The sequence below is a fragment of the Martes martes genome (genome assembly GCF_963455335.1).
Source record: "Martes martes genome assembly, chromosome: 3".
NCBI classification, from domain to species: Eukaryota; Metazoa; Chordata; class Mammalia; order Carnivora; family Mustelidae; genus Martes; species Martes martes.
Genome location: NC_137890.1, coordinates 52,263,298 through 52,281,785, shown reverse-complemented (window position 1 = coordinate 52,281,785; position 18,488 = coordinate 52,263,298). Strand labels below are relative to the sequence as shown.

Below are 18,488 nucleotides of genomic sequence, written 5' to 3'. Positions count from 1 at the left end.
GCAGGAAGATTTTCTGAGGACATGACGCTCCAGGTAATCGTAAAGAAGTAGAATTAACTAGAAAAACAAAGAAGAGTGAGCCTCTGAGGCAGAGGGAACTGTATGTGCAAAGGCCCTGTGGTGGAAGGAAGCCACCTAACACTGTCATTGTGTATAATCCTTAACCTTTAATAAACTTTGAACTTCAAGGAAACTGTTCCTTTCTAAAAATATGTTTCCCTTTCCCTTTCCCCTTCCACTTAGCCCTGCACTTAAATTAATACCAAGCAACACAGAGAAGGTGAGCTATGCAGGAGAAAGCCTAAAAAAAAAAAAAAAAAAAACAGAGTTGCAGACAGCAGCTATGACAGCCATTTCCTGTTTGGTGTCTGTCACCACAAACCTTTTTAGCCAAATAAATTAGCAAAAGGAAAACATTTTGGAGAAGAAGGGTGTGGAGGAAACACATACTAAAAAAAAACAAGAAAAATACCCCATCTGCCTCTCAGACAAGAGCTGCCAGTCTGAGGTCGGGCCAGAGCCCACTCAACTACAGGGGCTGAACCTGGAGGAAACTGAGGCACAGAGAGAGGCCCGAATCCAGTCCATGGCAAGGCAGTGGCTTGAAGCCTCTCTCTCTTCCCTCGGTCCTATGTTCTCTCCTGCCTCGCTCCCACTGGCCCCATGAGACCAGAGCAGCTGGCTTTCTTCTATCAGATGAGGAACAGTGGGGTTGGAACTGCCCTCTGTGACCACTGGAGGTGGAGCTTAATCTTGCCGTCAGTACAGGAGCCCAATATCCTTGTGGTATCAGGAGGGGGAGGAAGACTGCTAGAGGCTTTACACCTTCTATATTTGTTCTTCACAATGACCCCAGGGAGACACGACTCATACCGCCATTTTATAAATAAGGAAACAGAGCCTCTGAAAGGAGGATACACTTGCCCAAGGTTGCCCAGATGCAACATGGCACCAAGAGATTTTAACCTGGTCTAGTCTGAAACCCCATAGCTTCTCTTTTTCCCCATCCATACCCAGAAGGATATTTCTGTGGCAACATGTCGTCAGCATCCCCAGTCTTGGCTGATTGCCAGTAGGCCACCCATCACCACCAACTGCTCCCCATATCCCTCACCCTGGCTCAGATGTGCCCTCTCACACCATAGACGGGTGTGCTATGTGGCCAGACTCCATCATAATTCCCCAAGAAGAGGTGTCTATTGGTTCCTCTGTCCCATCCCAGAGGCTGGCTGGTGTGTATTTGGGCTGGCACGCGATGCTCTTACTTTGGTGTCACATTTTTTGTTTTGTTTTGCTTTAGCTGTTCCTCCCAGAAGTTAGAGTGCAAATTTCCCAAGCTCAAAAACAGACTATTCACTTCCTATGAGCTCTGCATGCTCAGTATCTGGTCTTGTTCTGTTCCAGGAAAGTCCACTGGCTGACACTTATTCTGCATAACAATTCTGCAGTTTGCAAGGGCCGTGCTGTTGGCTCTCAGGTCTTGGTGGCGGTGGGCTGCAGTAGATTCACTGAAGCAAGATCAAGTACAATGGCATTTCCCTTATATGCTATGGATTATTGGTAGATTTTTTTAAAAAATGTCTTTTGGCTGTAGGATTTCTCAAAACCTTTGACATTCTGTGGCAGACATGACCAGCTGTCCTCTAGCACCATCCACTTGGTCTTTATTTAAATATAGAACTCTCAAATTTTAGCCCAGTAAGAGACTTTTTTTCCCAGCCTCCCTTATAACTGAGAATGACCATATGATTAAGATCTGGACAAGGAAATATGAGCTGAGGAATCTGCATCACCTCTAGTCATGTCATTGAAAGAAATAAGCCTGTGCTTGTCTAGCTTTTTCTCCTTTGTGCTGGATGGAATGTAAACGTGATGACAAGAGCAGGAGCAGCCTCTTTGGACCAGTGAGGCACTCAACCCTGTACTGCTCACTTGTTAGTGAGAAAAAAACTTCCATATTGTTTAAGCCACTGTATTTGGGTTCTCTGAGAAAAAAAACTTCCATATTGTTTAAGCCACTATATTTGGGTTCTCTGATCCATCAATTTAGACTGAACCCTAAGTATTTTATGTACTAATGTGCATAAGAAATCTCAAAGTAGATCATACATTTTCCAAGTACCTATGATCTTAATACCTATTTTTCAAAACAGGTTAGGAATGTGCTCCTCAAAATGCATCTTGGGAAATACAGAAAACACTCTTTTTAACATACCCAGAACCCCAACCTATGATATGGACCACAGCCTGCTTGTCCCCAATTATGCATCTAACAGAAGTTTATAAAATACAAACTACCCTCACCCCAACAATGCCCTAAAGAAATGCACTTCTTTTCCCCAAACCACTGACCTTCTCCTCACAACAGTCCACAAAGCCACACATGCTATACTTCTAACTTTGGGAATTCCAGTTCCAGGAGACCATAGAGAAAGAGCCTGACATGGGGCTTGATCTCACAACCCCAGGATCATGACTTCAGCCAAAACCAAGAGTTTGTTGCCCAACCAACTGAGCCATTCAGGCACCCCTACCTTCAGGTTTGTTTTTTTTTTTTTAAGATTTTATTTATTTATTTGACAGACAGATCACAAGTAGGCAGAGAGGCAGGCAGAGAGAGAAGGGAGGAAGCAGGCTCTCTGCTGAGCAGAGAGCCCGATGCGGGGCTCGATCCCAGGATGTTGGGATCATGACCCGAGCCGAAGGCAGCGGCTTTAACCCACTGAGCCACCCAGGCACCCCCCTTCAGGGTTTTAAAGATAGAAAAAGCACAGATTAAAAAAAAATTAGGAACTTTCCTGATTTTGTGCTCTCTCCATCCTCCCCAAAAGGCAGGTGGCAGGGAGTGCAGGTGGTCACTGGCTTCCACATGCAAAGCCCACAACTGTGGAGGACCTCTCATCAGGACCCTCTGGCTCTACAGAAGCCACCTGAACACAAGCATCAAGGGCAACACCATCAAATCTTCCTCAGCACACAGATCTGATAAGAGCGCCATCATTTTCAAGTCCTCCAGCTGCCCCAAAGTTCCTTCATATTTCAGTCCTGGATTTTGAGTGCAACAACTGTTTCCCTTAATTGAAGGAAAGAGCCCATGGCCCCTGAAAAGGTGGTAAGATATGAGGAGAATAGAGATGGAGGAAAAACCCAACTTCCATTAAAACCACCACCCTCAGTCAAAAATGAAAAGTATAGCATAGGGAATATAGCCAATAATATCCTAATACTTCGTACGGTGACAGACTTATCACCATGAGCGTCCAGTAATGCATAGAATTGTCAGATCACTACGTTGGATACCTGGAACTAATGTAACATTGTATGTCAACTATACCTCAATAAAAAAGCCCCCAATCCTCAAATTAAAATTTCCCACGAATCCTATGCCAGCATTTCCCTCGGGAGTACTGAAGGAGCTCCGAAGTGATCCCTAAGTTCCCCAACCTATTGTCTAGAGCAACCTGGCAGCACCCAAGGCCCTTGTTTGACATCAAGAGGTGTGTTATTCCCACCAGAATATTATTTAAATGGGAATATATTGAAAGAAATAAAGAAAAAAAAGTGTACAAAAATACAGACTCTAGTTCAAATTTTATTTGCATACAAAAATATATTATACTGGGAAAAGCATATTACTGTTTCCAACTATATATAATTAATTACAAATATGTTCATAAAAGCACTTTAAATTACGGGAAAGCTAAGTTCCGAGAGAAAACAGAATATTAGCGTGGATCATCCGTTCTAATACGCTGCAAGCTGGTAAACCAAGTCAGTGTCACTGTCTAAATTGCCCAGAGATGATCTTAAAGGCTGGTGTTAGGACAAGCCAGAGCACGGCCTGGGGGTAGGTGAGCGCTCATCTCTGCTCTGGCAGCAAATTCCGTCGCTGATTTTACCAGGTCCTTGGAGCTTTCCAAAGCTTCTCCTTATGATGGAAGGACCCAGAACTTCTCCTGGTTTCACATGCCTATAAAGAGGGAAGAAATAGGTTATCCACTCACAAAGGTTTCCGATTCCTATGCTTAACCAGATCACACCACCATAGACCGGCATAAAGGCACCACATGTCATGACGGGCTTCCCACATGATGTATGTCAGATTTACTGGTACAACTGGGCAGCCAGCTGCAGTTTCCATGAAGTAGGCAGGCTTGTTACCTGGGTCTCACCAGAATTGCGCTGTAATTACCATAATCTCTGTCAAAACAGGCCTTAGTCTTCTGATGTGGGATGGATGGTACGACATGGAAAAGAATGAGCCATAAAATTCTCCAATGAATAGGAAAAACACCAGGACTTTCCAACCCACAGTTAGGTCTCGGTGTCAGAAACAGAGTCATTTTTAATTAACAAGCTTTGGATCTAATTTTTCAGGTTTGACCTGGCCGTTTAGCAGAGTACAGCAAAAAATATTTCTTAGGGAAAATCAATACTTTCATTGAAAAATTAAGAGGCTGGGACAAAATTCTTCTGCTCAGTGACTGCCTAAGGCCTGCCAAGAGTACAGCTGGTCAAATTTTTATCCCAGAAGCTCTAGCTGATCCTTCTGGCTCTTGCGATCCTTTCTTTTTAAAACCGAGTGGGTAGATTAATTCGGAGGGCTCCATCTTCTGCCTCCATTGTAGTTACGGTCTGCTATCTTCAGTTCCCCACATTTTCAATCACACAAAAGGGGTACCATTACTGTAACTGCCAAATGGGAAACAAGGTAGTGTGTACTTAACCTAAGTCTTTCACCAGTTGGCGTGAGCCTTTGGTCACGGGGTCTTCCCGGGCCAATTCTTTCCTTTGGGACCCAACCCTCTAGGAGTCAGACCTCTCCAAGCTCCTGGATCTAACCTGGGAGGACCTCCCCGGCCCGTGGGATGAACCATCTGGCGTGTTAACACATTGCTTTTGCAGTCAGTCGACTCATTTCTCCCCTGAAAAGCCTGCCAGGCTCTCGTGGTGGTAAAGCTCCCATTTTCCTCTCACCCCTACTCTGCATTTCTCAAACAAAATGTCATTGTTTGCCGGTGGCCTGTTCTCAGCATTTGGAAAGGGCCAAGATCCACATGAACGCAGGCTTATCCTCAGAACTTCTTTCTGAGCCACTAGAATTCTTCAGTTTCAGAACCTAAAGAAGCCCGATGATGTAACTTCCTGCCCCCAGGCAAGCTGGTAAATATTATGGCACTTTATCAGCAGTGGTGGTTGGTTTTCCGTTTGATTTTTTTTTTTTTTTTAAATACCAGGCATGTACTCACTTGCTAATGTTCTGTCCAGATCAGCAATAAAGTCTTCTAGCTCTTTCGTGTCTCCTAGTTTGGCTGAAAAACAAGAGTCGACCTTCAGTTTCCATTATCAACAACAGCTCACGGCGCCCTCGGTTCCCAGGGTTATGTGGCCCGTTTCGCCTCCCTGCGTCTACAGAGACCTGATTTTCAAGGGTCCTATACCAACCCTCAGTGCTCGGTGTCTGCTCCGCATTTACTTACAGTCAACTCAGATGCTGACTCTGAAGATCCGCCAAAATGTCTCCTTCTTGTGTTTTTCAGTTCATCAGCCCTCACGCCTCCCCCACCCCAACAACCTGGAAGGAGAATCTCCCTTCACTGCCTTAAAAGGGCAGGGGGAATGAGGGGCTTCGGGGAAAGGCAAAAAGTTCTGATTTGGGGGCACCTGGGTGGCTCAGTCAGTTAAGCGTCTGCCATCCGCTCAGGTCGTGATCCCAAGGTCCTGGTATCGCGTCCCACATCAGGCGCCCTGCTTAGCGGGAGTCTGGTTTTCCCTTTCTCTCTCTGCCCCTCCCACCCACTTGCGCTGTCTCTCTCTCTCTCAAATAAATAAAAAAAATTTTAAAGATCTTTAAAAAAAAGTTTTCTAAAAAAAGTTTTGATTTTTTGACTATGTAGGATTAATTTGTCAAAAAATACTCGGTAAGCATGGCACTGTGCAGAGCAGACACCCAGAGTCAGTATTCCCGCTCCGCCTCACCTCTGACCCATTCTTGTTCCTGCTGCCACCCCAGGGCCACGGTGCAGCCCTCGGAGTCCCTCCAGTAGGAACGGAACGGAAAGCCACCGAGCTTTGTCAAAATGGTACAGGGAAGGCGCCGGGAGGCTTCCGGGTCGGGGACAGCTTGGTCCCATCCAGGTGGCCGCACAAGGCAACAGGTTCTTATCTTGCTTTGGTTCTCTCTGGATCCTGAGATATATAGGCTTTCCTGTAGAGCTCATTATTCATGCCTTCTCCAAAATGCATTCCTGGAGAGCTTTATTAATTAACCCTTGCTGGCTACAAACAGCTCATTGTTCTTAGCTTTTAAAGTCAATCCGCCACTAGAGCTTTCTCTCCCTCTAGAGCTTTCTCTCCCTCTTTAATTCCTATCTCTGGAGGATCAGGTAGCAATCTGGGCACGGCTGAAGCCACTTCCTAGACTGCTCTGTCGCTCTGAATTCAATAGCTCTGTTTTACCCTCAGGGAGCTGGACAATCGCAGAGTCCCTGGGGGCTGATGCTAACACTGCTCCGTTGAGAGGAGAATTTAAAAATCACTCTTTTGAAAAAGAGGGAAATTCCTCCTTAATGCCAAGAGTGAGAACATTAATAGGATCTTCATATTTCTTTTTTTAACTCTGCTCCATTTTTATTGCATTCTGCAACTATTTTCAGCAAGTATAATGTTTCTTGAGGAAAAAAACTCCTTTTGTTTTCAAAAGGGCACTTGTCCAATATAACAGAACATTCAGCTCTCTAGCTGGAGACACTTGACAAGTGCCAAAAAATAAGAAACTGCTCATGCATCTTTAAAAAGTTTTTTAGGTCTATTAATATCACAGGAGAGCCGGGCTGGGGCCTGCTATTTTAAATCATGTCAGATCATCGCTTGTCTCATGAGGATGACCCCACTGACTTGTTAAATTAGTAATCTGAAAGCGTTGGTCAACTAGTTAATGCCAATGGAAAGAAACCCACTTTCTGCAAACCCCGACTGCTGCTAAGTTTTCAATTCTAGAACCAACCAGTCGGGGAGAGAGCTCTGTCATTTGGCAGTCTTGATCACACCACGTGAGAGAGAAAGCAGAGTCTGGAGAATACAGGTTTTCTCTCTCCCTGCGAATTTGGTTTCTTCCATTTATCTGATTCATTTTCACACTGATCAGAATCCTGAGAAAGAACGAACTGCCCTTCACACCGTCCCGCAGGAGGATGTTAGTTCTCTCTATTTGTTTCACACATTTGGGGAAGATTGATTAGGGCTAAGAGGGAGGAGAGAAGGAGGGGACGGCAGTAAGGAAGCTAAAACAAACACTCTCACCGCCGTTAACCAGCTTACCTTTCCGAGGACTGCCAGCCGGGGAGAGCAGAGCTGGAGCGGAGTCTGTTGGAGAATTCAGTTTTTCATCACTGAAGCTGAAGCTGTTCCTATAGAGCGAATCTGCACCTTTCAGGAAAGAAAACATAACTCATTCAAGGTGGTTTTCAGGCCACAGTCTATTGGTAACCAAGAGCTCCTGTCCAAAAAGAGCGAAGTTGTAAAGAAAACAAGCTGATTTCCAGATTTTATACTTATGCCCCCAAAATGATTTGAGACAGGGGAGTGTGCCTGTGTGTGTGTGTGTGTGAATGTGTCATGCACACCAAGGGCCTTGCCTCCCTGAAGAATGGAGAGTGGGATAGGATTATCATGACCGGACCAGGCTCCTTTGCAACACATAGGAGCCCACTGCCCGGGTGTCTGACAATCCAGCCAATTCTTGGCTGATAGGGGGTGGGGGGTGGGGCGGCAGGGTTGGGATTTTAGACCTAATGTATCATCTTTCCTAAAAAAGGTTCCTTCTGCCCTCTGAATTTCCTACAATACAAATACAAGGTTGGATCCCATTAAGATAATAATCCTCCCTCCTGGGAGTGCCCAGGGGGCTCAGTCAAGAGTCTGATTCTTGATTTCGGCTCAGGTCACCATCTCACGACTGTGAGATCCAGCCCCTGTTCTGGCTCCATGATCAGCGGGGAACCTGCTTGAGATTCTCTCTCCCTCTTCTTCTGCCCCTCCCCTCTTCCCCCCTCTCTCTCAAATTAATAAATAAATCTTTTGAAGAAATGTTTAAATAATAATAATAATCCTCCCTGCCTGCTCAAGAAAGTCTCTGCCGTGGTTCTCCTAAGAACCTACACTCTGAAATAAGCTAGAGGGTCAGAGATAAATAGTTCTTCTAGAGATTGTCAAATATAGACACTTCGAGTGATTTGGTGGCTCCCTCTGTCGCCAGACCCCCAAAGACCAGAGCAAGAGCAAGGCAAGGTCCCAGAAGCAGGGTTGTGCTGGGAGTCAAGGGAACCCGCTCAGCTACTTCGGGACTCGGGTGCCCTTGAGCAAGACAGTATCTCTGAGTCTCAGCTTAGCCACCAAGAAAATGGGAAGGCTTCCTAACCCTTCCAGTCCCTTCCAGCTCTTAAGTTCTGAGAATCTGCTTCTCTAGGCCCTGCCAAGAAGGGGGAAACGAACCCAGGCCAGCCCAGCCGCGTGGCTGTGACACGAGAAGGGAGCTGGTGGCTGAGCGGCACCCACTCGAAGGGCTCAAAGGCAGAGCAGCCAACGGAAGCAGGATGTGGCCTCTAAGGTCACAAAGTAACAACCTTCCTGGTTAAAACCAAACACAGAGCCAGCCATGGTTGTAGCAGAGATGAGCCCTGGAAAGGCTCTTCAGGTGAGAGAAGGCAGACACCCGGCTCCCTTTCTCCCCAGGCTCCTCTGACCCGGTGGTCCCAGCACCATCTGTCTTCCTGACCTACACACTCATCTTGTCCACTCTTCCGAATATGCCCAACCTTCCCGATTTTTCTCCCTTCAGAAGTCCAGCCCACATTACCTAAAAGGACCACAAGTCACTTTTCAGGGCTTTGATGAGGAACGCCTACTGAGATCCAAAATACCAAATCTCACACTTATTATTTCCCCAAAAATATATTCCTCAGAACACTGGTCCTTTGGAAAGAAGAACCATGCGATCAACTAAGTCTGAGAAACCCTGAGCACCCCTGGAGATTCCTACTGTGTCTTCCCACTTTAACGTCCCTAAGAAGTCTCATGACAAACCAGCTTATCCTTACTTCTCAAATTGAACTACAGGCCGCATTTTTCATGGCTGTGCCTTAATATTTTGCAGGACACTTGTACTCCATGGAACTCAACTGGGGAGACCTTTCTGCCTTGGTCAGCTGAGCCCAGCTCTAGAGCAGTCTGGATTTTCTCAAGGGAAAGGCTTTCCCTTACAAACAAGAAAGTGGTCACATCTGCTACAGACCGACAGCAGAGCATTACTGTGTGATGCCCCGCAACAGGGAGGGGAACCACCACAAGTAGAACCTGAGAAACTTGTAGGGAAAAGATGAAGTTAAGACATAGGGTCAGGAAAACCACAGAGGGCCCCGGGGAGCCCAGCCTCGTGCCCAGACCGCTGAGCCAGAAGGAAGGAATATGAGGCATCTGGCACGTAATCTATGGTTCTGAGAGACACAGAGGGCATCGCCCCCATCCTTGGCCCAGAGGCCCAGCCCAGAGACTTGGGGCCCAGACTTCAGTGGCCACACCTCTGGTCTCTATCTCACAGCAGCAGCTGGTCTTTGAGAGCCAGTTTCACCACACCTCACTCCACCCCACCCTGCACCACCCGCCCTTGCCCTGACTTTGGAGTCCACCTCTTTTCTGCTCTAACTCAACTATTTTCCAGCCACATATACTCATTCTTGGGAGGAAATGGGGGTGAGGGAGGGGGAGACACACACACACACACACACACACACACACAATTTGTTTTTCCTCACAACAAGTAGACCCGTGTCATTGAGTTTTCGGGGAAGGAACGATCTCAACACGGAAAAGGCCATTGCTGGGGTGCCTGGGTGGCTCAGTGGGTTAGGGCCTCTGCCTTCGGCTCATGTCATGGTCCCAGGGTCCTGGGATCAAGCCCCGCATTGGGCTCTCTGCTCAGTGGGGAGCCTGCTTCCCCCTCTCTCCCTATCTGCCTCTCTGCCTACTTGTGATCTCTCTCTGTCAAATAAATAAATAAAGTCTTTAAAAAAAAAAAAAAAAGGCCATTGCAAAATGGTAGGGAAAAAAAGAATCCAGTGAGGATTCAGGAAAAATTCTGGGTCACTCAGGCGATTTTGAGACTCTGTAGAGAATGAGTCATAGTACCAGGACCTTGCCACAGTGGACCTCTTGGCCTTTTGAAGTCCGGTGTGAAAATGGCTTTTTGAGCCAAATATTTTTCTCAAACTTAGAAAATATATAGACAAAGTGGCTGTTACTTGCCTAATAAATTCGGTTGCAAACCAAACTTAAAATAATCAGAAATTCCTCTTACTGCTAATGAACTCAAGCTATTCGCCCAATGAGGGAGGGAGAGAAAAAAATACTAGGTTCCAATATCTATATATAAATACACACACACACACACACACACACACACACACATGCAGGCATGTCAACACACACAGCATGTGCTCACTTCCCCACTTCCCCTCTCCCCTTACACCTCCCAACCACACACACACACACACACACACAGGCTCACACACAGGCACATTGCCACACCTTGATTCCTCTCTCTTTCCATGAGTTTCAGGGCACAATCTGAGCCAGACCTGACTCCAGGCTCCAAAATATTCAACCATCAACAGGAAATGACCCCCCAGCTTCCTTGAGCCAAACCTGCCCACAGTTTAGTTCCACCCTGTGGTAATACTGCACGCACATCATTCACGAAAACAGCAACTTCAAGAAGCCCAAAGCTGCTAAGGAGCCCAGTAGAAGCTGCCACAGTAGAGACAGCTGGGATGGGAGGCCATGACAGCTGTGTGACCCTGTGCAAATCACTTCACATCTGAGTTTCCGTTTCTTCTTCAGCAAAAGGGGAATGATAACTAGGCATTTCAGGTATGATTCCTATGGTGTTCGTGATTTTATTCTAAAGTTCCCAGCAAAATGGAGGATGACATGTTCAGGAGAGGAGAGGGCACCACAGAGAACAGTAACCATCAAGACTACGGCCCGGCTTCCTCCTCCTCTTCAGAGAGTAACAAAATTCTTCTTCTTCTTTTTTAAAAGATTTTATTTATTTATTTGACAGAGAGACACAGTGAGAGAGGGAACACAAGCAGGGGGAGTGGGAGTGGGAAAAGCAGGCTTCCCGCTGAGCAGGGAGCCCAATGCGGGGCTGTATCCCAGGACCCTGGGATCATGACCCGAGCCCATGGGAGATGCTTAACAACTGAGCCACCCAGGCATCCCAAGAGTAACAAAATTCTTAAGAGAAGCTTATCTTCGGAGGCACCCGAGGATAAATCTCCGTAAAACAAACCATCAACACAGAAGGAGCCCAACCTCTAGACCTTGCTTCCTTTTATCCAATAAAATTTCACTCCACAGACTTTTATGAAGCACCCTCCATAAAGAAGATCTCATGGAAGGCATTGTGGTTGATGAGAAGGTAAGGAAAGCCTAACTTCCTGAGCATTTCACTCCTCTGGAACTCCATCCCTTGCAAAACAGCCAGTCTGATAAAATGATACCAACGTGTTGCTCGCTGACAGCATATTAACGTGTGACCGCCCCACCCCAGTGTCAGATGCTGCTATTAACAGGGGTCTGATGGGCACACACAGTGATGATTTGGACAACGTTGGTAGGTGCTAAGACTAGGTATTTCAAGGCTCCACAGCACTGACTTCAATCAGCTCTAAAGCCCCATCTCGCAAGCATCTCCAAGTCCCACTAGAAATGACCTTGGCAAGGCAAATTTGGCGAGCTGAAGCCAGGCACCTCACACTCAGGGACCAAGTTTTCCAAGACCCCAGCTGAAGAAAAGTCAGCATATACGATATACAAACAGCCCGCCTTAGTGCTTACCAACAGAGCTTGAGAAACTCGGCTGTCAAAGCAGAAGCTTGTTTAAAATGTAGTTGAGCTTTTGGAGCGTGGGGGCAGGGGAGAAAGGTAATTTAGGGTTAGCGCCGACATGTGCTACTCCAGAGGGAAGGAAAGCCACAGACGGTAAACCTTGCCCAGAGCGCCTGTAAATATAGAACAACCCCACACGTTGAAGACAAGCAAACTACAGTAATTAACTGGGAAAAAGAAAGCCTTGGACCTGTTTCCCTTTTGCCACGGGGAATGGTCGGCGGCGGGGGGTGAATCTCCCTTCAGCACTATAGCCCCAGCTTCCCTCTCGACACCTCTCCAGGTCTCTGCCAGAGTGAGCCCCGTTCCCCAACCTGGAACCCCTACCAGCATGCCAGGGCCACCTGAGGGCTCCTAAGCTTCCATTCTCTCCTGGCTTCAACAAGTTCAGATTCTAGCCTCTGGAGCTCCTATCCCGGATCTGCCAAAACGCTACCAAGCTGGGACCCAGCGTCTAGCAGGTGCACACGCTGAAAGAGTCTAGGCAAAGATATACAAATGCTCTGGTCTTGCATATGCTAAAGGAGCCAGTTCCTCATTCCCTAAGACGGTTCTACAATATCACAATAGCCCTTGCATACACAGGAGCCTTTGGATCCTTTTTGTTAAGTAGCAAAATACTCCCCCCCCCCCTTCAAAGGAAAAAGGTGTGTGAAACCCCAACACAGCAAAGACGGAAGTTCCCACCACCTTCTAAAGTTCAAGTTAATATAAACTTCATATAAAATCATTCGATGAAAATATAAATTAACACATTGGTTAAAACTTGGTAATCCTGAGTGAAAATTTCTTCAAGCATATTTGAGGAATCATGGTGTACCTTTACAGTTTTGGAAATATTGAAAAACAGGAGCGCCTGGGTGGCTCAGTCTTCAGGAGTCTGCCCTCTCCCAGGGTCCTGGGATCAAGCCCCACCCCCACGGCAGGCAGTGGCAGGCGGCAGGCTCCCTGCTTGGGCTCCCTGCTCACCAGGAAGCCTGCTTCTCCCTCTCCCACTCCCCCCTCTATCCTCTTCCTGCTCTCACTGTTTCTCTGTCACAGAAATAAATAATATATTTCTTTAAAGTACGAAAAAGCAGTATATTTTTAAAAATAAGTTCAAACCCAAGAAATTTACAGCCCTGGTGCACCTCTAAGGATCAACTTTGAACAACATTGCCCGAGCTCCTAATTACACTGCCCTTTTACTGCTGACGTTAAGACAGCTCCCACCAAAGTGTCTGTTGGACCCAAGTCTAGGGGAAAGGAACCAGCCTGTTTTGATCAACCCCCATTTGAATGCCATCCTAATGGGGCGTGATATTGCAATTTTCATTCTGGTCCTCTTCATGTCTCTAAAGGACCCCCTGTAAGTGGGAACAGGGAGTACTTATTAAACATACATTCTTCTAAGTAATTTGCTTCTTTGGATGGAAGGAATAGTCTGTTTCTTCTTTGGATGCAAGCAACCCTTTTTTTATTTTAGTAAGAAAAGGAAGGGTTCTTTCCTTTTTTTCTTTTTTTTTTGGGTAGGGGCAGAGGGAGACGGAAGAGAACGAGAATCTTAAGCAGGTTCTGCATGGCGCCCACACACAGAGCTCAATCTCATGACCCTGAGATCATGACCTGAGCTAAAATCAGGCTGATGCTTAACGAACTGAACCACCAGGTGTCCCCAAGGAAGGGTTCTTCAAAAAACAGAATTGCTGCTTTGAGCTACTGTGTAAGGTGGCTACCTTTCTTGAGTGATAGAGCCCTAGGTGAGGCAGAGTGAGGATCAAGGACCACTGGTTGATAGCTCATATGTAACATTTCCATTTAAGACACTGGTACAAATGTATCTGATCTATGTAACAGAGCCTGGTGTATGCATTTTAATGTTTTCCTGAAAGCATGAAACAGAGCAAATTTTTTCTCCTAAATCGTGAGCCTATGGATGTTTCTACTAACACTACTAAATAGCATCCTTTAATTTCGCAGCTAGAGAAAACTGAGACCCACCTATTGCCCGGGGCCCCGACAGAACTCAGCCTGGGCCCCACTGACTCAGCCAGATGACCACTGCCTTGAAGAGACACCTTCAGACATAACCACTATTGATAAAGAGGCACGTGACCCAGGTCCAGTAGGACCTGGTTCCCATTCCAGCTAACTATCCATGGTGACAAGAGCAAAGTCTTAGAGAGGGCCCTCTCTCACCAGAAAAATGGAGATAATAGTGCCTATCTTATAGGACTGTGGTAGAGATCCTATGAGATAACAAATGTAAAGCACAGCAAATAGACCACTACTAGTAAGAGCTAATAAATAATAATAATAATCCTAGTAAGGGCTTGGTAAAAGTCAGCTGCTCTTGTAAGAGATCATTATACTGGTAGGTCCTCCTTTCGGTGGCCTAAATCTCAGTAGGATCTACCTTTCTCATTATCCTCCTCAGAAAAGCAGTGAACAGGTAAACACATTGAATAAGTAAATGTCTGTGCTCAGTTCTTGGTGGTAGTTAAGAGACAAACATTATGCTTCCTCAAGAAATTATTATTTGGATACACACTGCTTCTGCCAACACTATTTCTAACCAGTCTTATGGGGAACAAACTACACATTTATAAGGAAGACGAGTGTCATCGGAGCCTTCTTTAGACCATCCCCACCTCGCCTCTAGCCACCGAACTAAGGGTCAGCAAAACAGTTAACAACAAAAACAGAAAACAAAATACACACACGTGCACACGTGTGCACCCGTGTGCGCACGCGGGCATGCCCCCGCCTCCAAGAAACTATAGACTACTCCAAATGTCTCCCCCCAAATCGTTAAGAATGTGTTTCTGAGTGCCTTGTCTTTGAGGCCCCTGAAAACCGATCTCAACTCTGAAATCCTACTCCCAGGGAGTTACAATCACCCCTGATGGGCCAGCTCAGACCATATTCCAGCCAAACTCGGCTGTGGTTTAGAAAGGAGTTGTTCTTTGCAAGAGCACCGCGCTGGACAGACTGTCCCAGCTTTCTTTCCTGTGGGGGAGAGAATTGGTACTTGATGAATAACTCACTCCATGCCCCAGGAGACATATTTAAGTTTGGCCCCAGGAGACATATTAAATTTGGCCCCAGATATTGAGAAAAATTTCAAAAGTTTTTAGATTTCCCTTTGAAATTCAAAAATAAGAGATCCCGTCATTACCCATAAAGTCCAAAAATACAAAACAGAAAATTAACAGCAACTATTCCATTCCTGTTCACCTCAAAAGCTGCAATTAAATCTAACCCTTGGGCAGGGCTGCCAAGGAAAGTCAAGAGGGACCTCAGGTTTCTGACTCAAACCCTGGATAGGGTGATGAGTGCCTTTATTCCTTTTCAGGAAGACAGCTCATGTTGAGGTCTGGGACTGTGTCTTTGCCCTGGAACAAGGAAGAGCTTCAGATTTCAAAAGAAGAGAATCACAAGGAAAGGTCACTGTGTCGTGCTTTCACTTCCAGAGTCAAGGGCAGCAAAGGGAGTGACATTCATGCTGGTAACCCGTCTAGGGAATGAAGTCTCAAGAATTATTCAGAAGCGTTCACTTTGAAAAATAGTAAGTCATCCAGAATTTGAAAACTAACAATCACATAATATTGAAAAGTCACCAAATTTTCTGTTTGTTTTTTTTTTTAAGATTTTATTTATTTATTTGACAGAGAGAGAAAGAGCACAAGCAGGGGGGAGCAGCAGACAGAGGGAGAGGGAGAAGCCATCACAGGGCTCCATTTCCAGACCCTGAGATCATGACCTGAGCGGAAGGCAGACCCTTAACCAACTGAGCCACCAAAGGCTCCACCAAATTTGCTGTTTGAGACCTAAACAGATATCTACAATCCTTACAGACCACTTGGTCCTTGGAAAAAAGCTGTCTCACTCCTTGCAAGGTTGTTTAAGACAAAGAGACCCAGGGGTAGTCTCGCTTATGAGAAAAGTTGCCAGGAGGCACCTCTATGCCCATCTGCTCTGGCTCCCTCTCCAGCCTGAGTGTGTGGGGGGAGGTGTGCAAGCCCGCAGTCCTCGCGGTGGACCTGCCTGAAGGAAAAGGGACACTTGAACTCTGTAGCGCCAGAGAGTCTTTCAAAACTGCAGGCAGTGCAGCAGCAAGTCTGGGAGCTCAGAGCCAGAAGAAAACGCAAGAAGTTATTTCAAAAATCCCAAGAACAACAGCTTATGAAATCTTTCCTGGTGTCACAAATTTTTTCAGTATTGTGCCCTGCCCTATCTTCCTCCACCCCCATTCCTGTGGCACTTGACCCACACACTCTGAAAAAAATGACTGCAGGGAGAGAGAAAGGCAGGGGAAGGGAGGAGAGGTAGCTGCGAAAGCCTGGCTGGGGTCCCAAGAGTCCCGTCTGGCTAGAAAGGACAAGCTGCTTTATTAAAACCCTCAGGCCTCCGGACACCTGCAGGCGGCAGGTAGCCCAGCTGGCCCTCCGAGAGCCTCCGAGTGACAGCCCCCGGGGTCTTGCCCCCGCTGCCGGCGTCCTAGGATCGCGCGGTGCCGTGGGCTCACTCCGCTGGGCGCCATCCCTTGGTTTACAGATCGGCAAACTGAGACCGGAGCCCCCCAGCGCTCCTTACAGGGATTTCCCTGGGCTCCCGCTCTTTCCCGATTGGGGCCACACTTACTCTCGGAGTCGCTGAAGCCGCTGCTGTCGCTCACGCTGGCGCTGCTCCGCCGCTTCATGCGCTCCAGGTGCTCCTCGTAGTGGAAGTGGCGCTCGTGGAAGGGGGACGCGAAGTCGGCCAGCACCGCGTCAAACTCGCACAGCGCATCCGTCAGGTCCCCGGCGGCCGCCGAGTCCAAGGCCGGGGCTGGGGACGGGGAGGGCGGGCTCAGGTGCTGGCGCGGCGCGGCCGTCCCGTCCCGGGGCCCGGAGGGGCCGCCACCATTCCCGAGGAGAGCCAGCATTCACGGCGCGCGTGCCGAGTGACAGCCACGCTGGCGCTGCCGGTTGCTTCTCTTTGCTACTCTCAACCAGCCCCTGAAGCGGTGCTACTACCCTGCCCATTCCACAGACGCGGAAACTGAGCCTCCGCCGCGTGGGGGTGCCGACCAAAGGTCACCCAGCTAATCCACGCAGCGGAACTCTTCCCACGCGCGGTCGGGGACTTGCAGCCACTCGCGTCCCCCGGCGGCGCGCGCGAACCGGGGGCGGTGGGAAGACTGGGTGGGGATGCGCCCGTCAAGGGTCCCCCAGCCCGGCGCCGGGGGACGGCCGAACCCACCAGGAGCAGGGTCCCGCGGGTGAGGATGGAGCCGGACGCCGCGGGACGCCCTTTCTTTTGAAGGGCCGGGGCTTTAAGGGTCCCGCACTCACCTGCCGCCGCGGCGGCCGCGGGGCTGCTCTGCGCGGCGGGCGGCTTCATGGGCGGGCTCGGCCCCGCGCGCGCGGCGGAGGGTCCTGCGGGATGCTGAGCCCGGAGACTGTGCGACCGCTCGCGCCGAGGCCTGCGCTGCTACCCGGGCTTCTGTCCGCGCTCGCGCCCCGCGGGTCTGGCTCGCCTGGCCGCGCTCCTGCCGCGTCTCCCCCGAGTCCGCGCACACGCCCGCTCTTTCTCCCGCCGCCGCCACCCTCCTGCCCCCACGGTCTTATAGCCGCGGGCGGAGGCGGGCCGGGGCGGGGCCGGCGGGTGTGTCCCAGCAGCCGCGCCGGGGACGCCCCTGTCCCCCAGGCACCGCCCTCGCCACGCGCCCACCGCGGAACCGCAGTGACGGCGAGTTGCCGGAGCCCGGGTTACAGCCCCAAATATTTACTCGCCACTTCGCCCGCGCGCCCTGACAACCTGCCTCACTGAAGTGTCTCTGTCGCCACCGGAGCCCCAGAGAGTTTACGGCTGGGCTGGAGCACTCCCCCGCTTCCTGCCGCATGCCCTTTACCTCCTCCAGCCTTAGTTTCCTCATCTGTGAAATGGACGTGCTGAGCCTCTGGGGTTTGCTGCGAAGAATAAAGTAGCCCTAGGAGGCCCAGACGGGGGTCATACAGGCTGAGGGAGGCTCCCGTTTCCCCCACCCCATTTCCCCAGGGGACTTAAGGATTGTGGGCAAACCGAGTGCAGAGATAGAGGACAAGAGGGGCAGAAGACGTGGAGTGCACGCGGTTACAAGCCTTAATTGCTCCCATCCGAGAGCCCGGAGTCTGACCTTGTCCTGGCCTTTCACGCCAGCCCTGACTTTATTCAGGAGGAGTTTTTGTCAGGGAAAGAAATTACTGCTTAGATGTAGCGCATACCCGGTGCCTTTCAGCGTCTGCTCCAATGGGCAGCCCTACCCAGCCATTTTGCTGGGGACCAGTCATGGTCAAGAATAACTCTCCCTGCACTGCCCCAGGAGGCAGCCACTAGCCACAGGTGGCTATGTAAATGTAAGGCGACTAAAATAGACTACAATAAAAACCTCAGGTCTCTCAGGTTCACCAGACACATATTAAGCGCTCAATGGCCACCATCGCAGAAAGTTCTATTGGACAAGGCTGCCAGGGTGTCTGACCCACAAAACTGGCCTGGGAGGTAAGAGAGGCCTCTTACCCCGGTTATCAAGAGCC

General features: G+C 48.7%; 1 protein-coding gene across 1 annotated transcript; it reads right to left on the bottom strand.

Annotated features, from left to right (window-relative positions):
- Nucleotides 1–3,572: 3,572 nt before the first annotated feature.
- Nucleotides 3,573–17,530, bottom strand: RGCC (regulator of cell cycle). Its single transcript, XM_080799335.1, has 5 exons — nt 17,265–17,530; nt 16,573–16,758; nt 7,321–7,428; nt 5,250–5,312; nt 3,573–3,970 (listed from the first exon to the last, which is right to left on the bottom strand). Exons 1-5 carry the CDS (start codon nt 17,311–17,313, stop codon nt 3,963–3,965), a joined length of 414 nt encoding a protein of 137 aa, XP_080655461.1. The 5' UTR covers nt 17,314–17,530; the 3' UTR covers nt 3,573–3,962.
- Between the last annotated feature and the right edge of the window lie 958 nt (nt 17,531–18,488).

What these genes read in the sequence shown, in the direction of transcription:
- RGCC (XM_080799335.1), bottom strand. Translation starts at nt 17,313, where the DNA reads ATGAAGCCGCCCGCCGCGCAGAGCAGCCCCGCGGCCGCCGCGGCGGCA. An exon ending in CGCGGCCGCCGCGGCGGCAG is followed by an intron (nt 16,759 to 17,264) that starts GTGAGTGCGGGA and finishes CCCCGTCCCCAG; the next exon opens with CCCCGGCCTTGGACTCGGCG. An exon ending in CGGCTTCAGCGACTCCGAGA is followed by an intron (nt 7,429 to 16,572) that starts GTAAGTGTGGCC and finishes CTTTCCTGAAAG; the next exon opens with GTGCAGATTCGCTCTATAGG.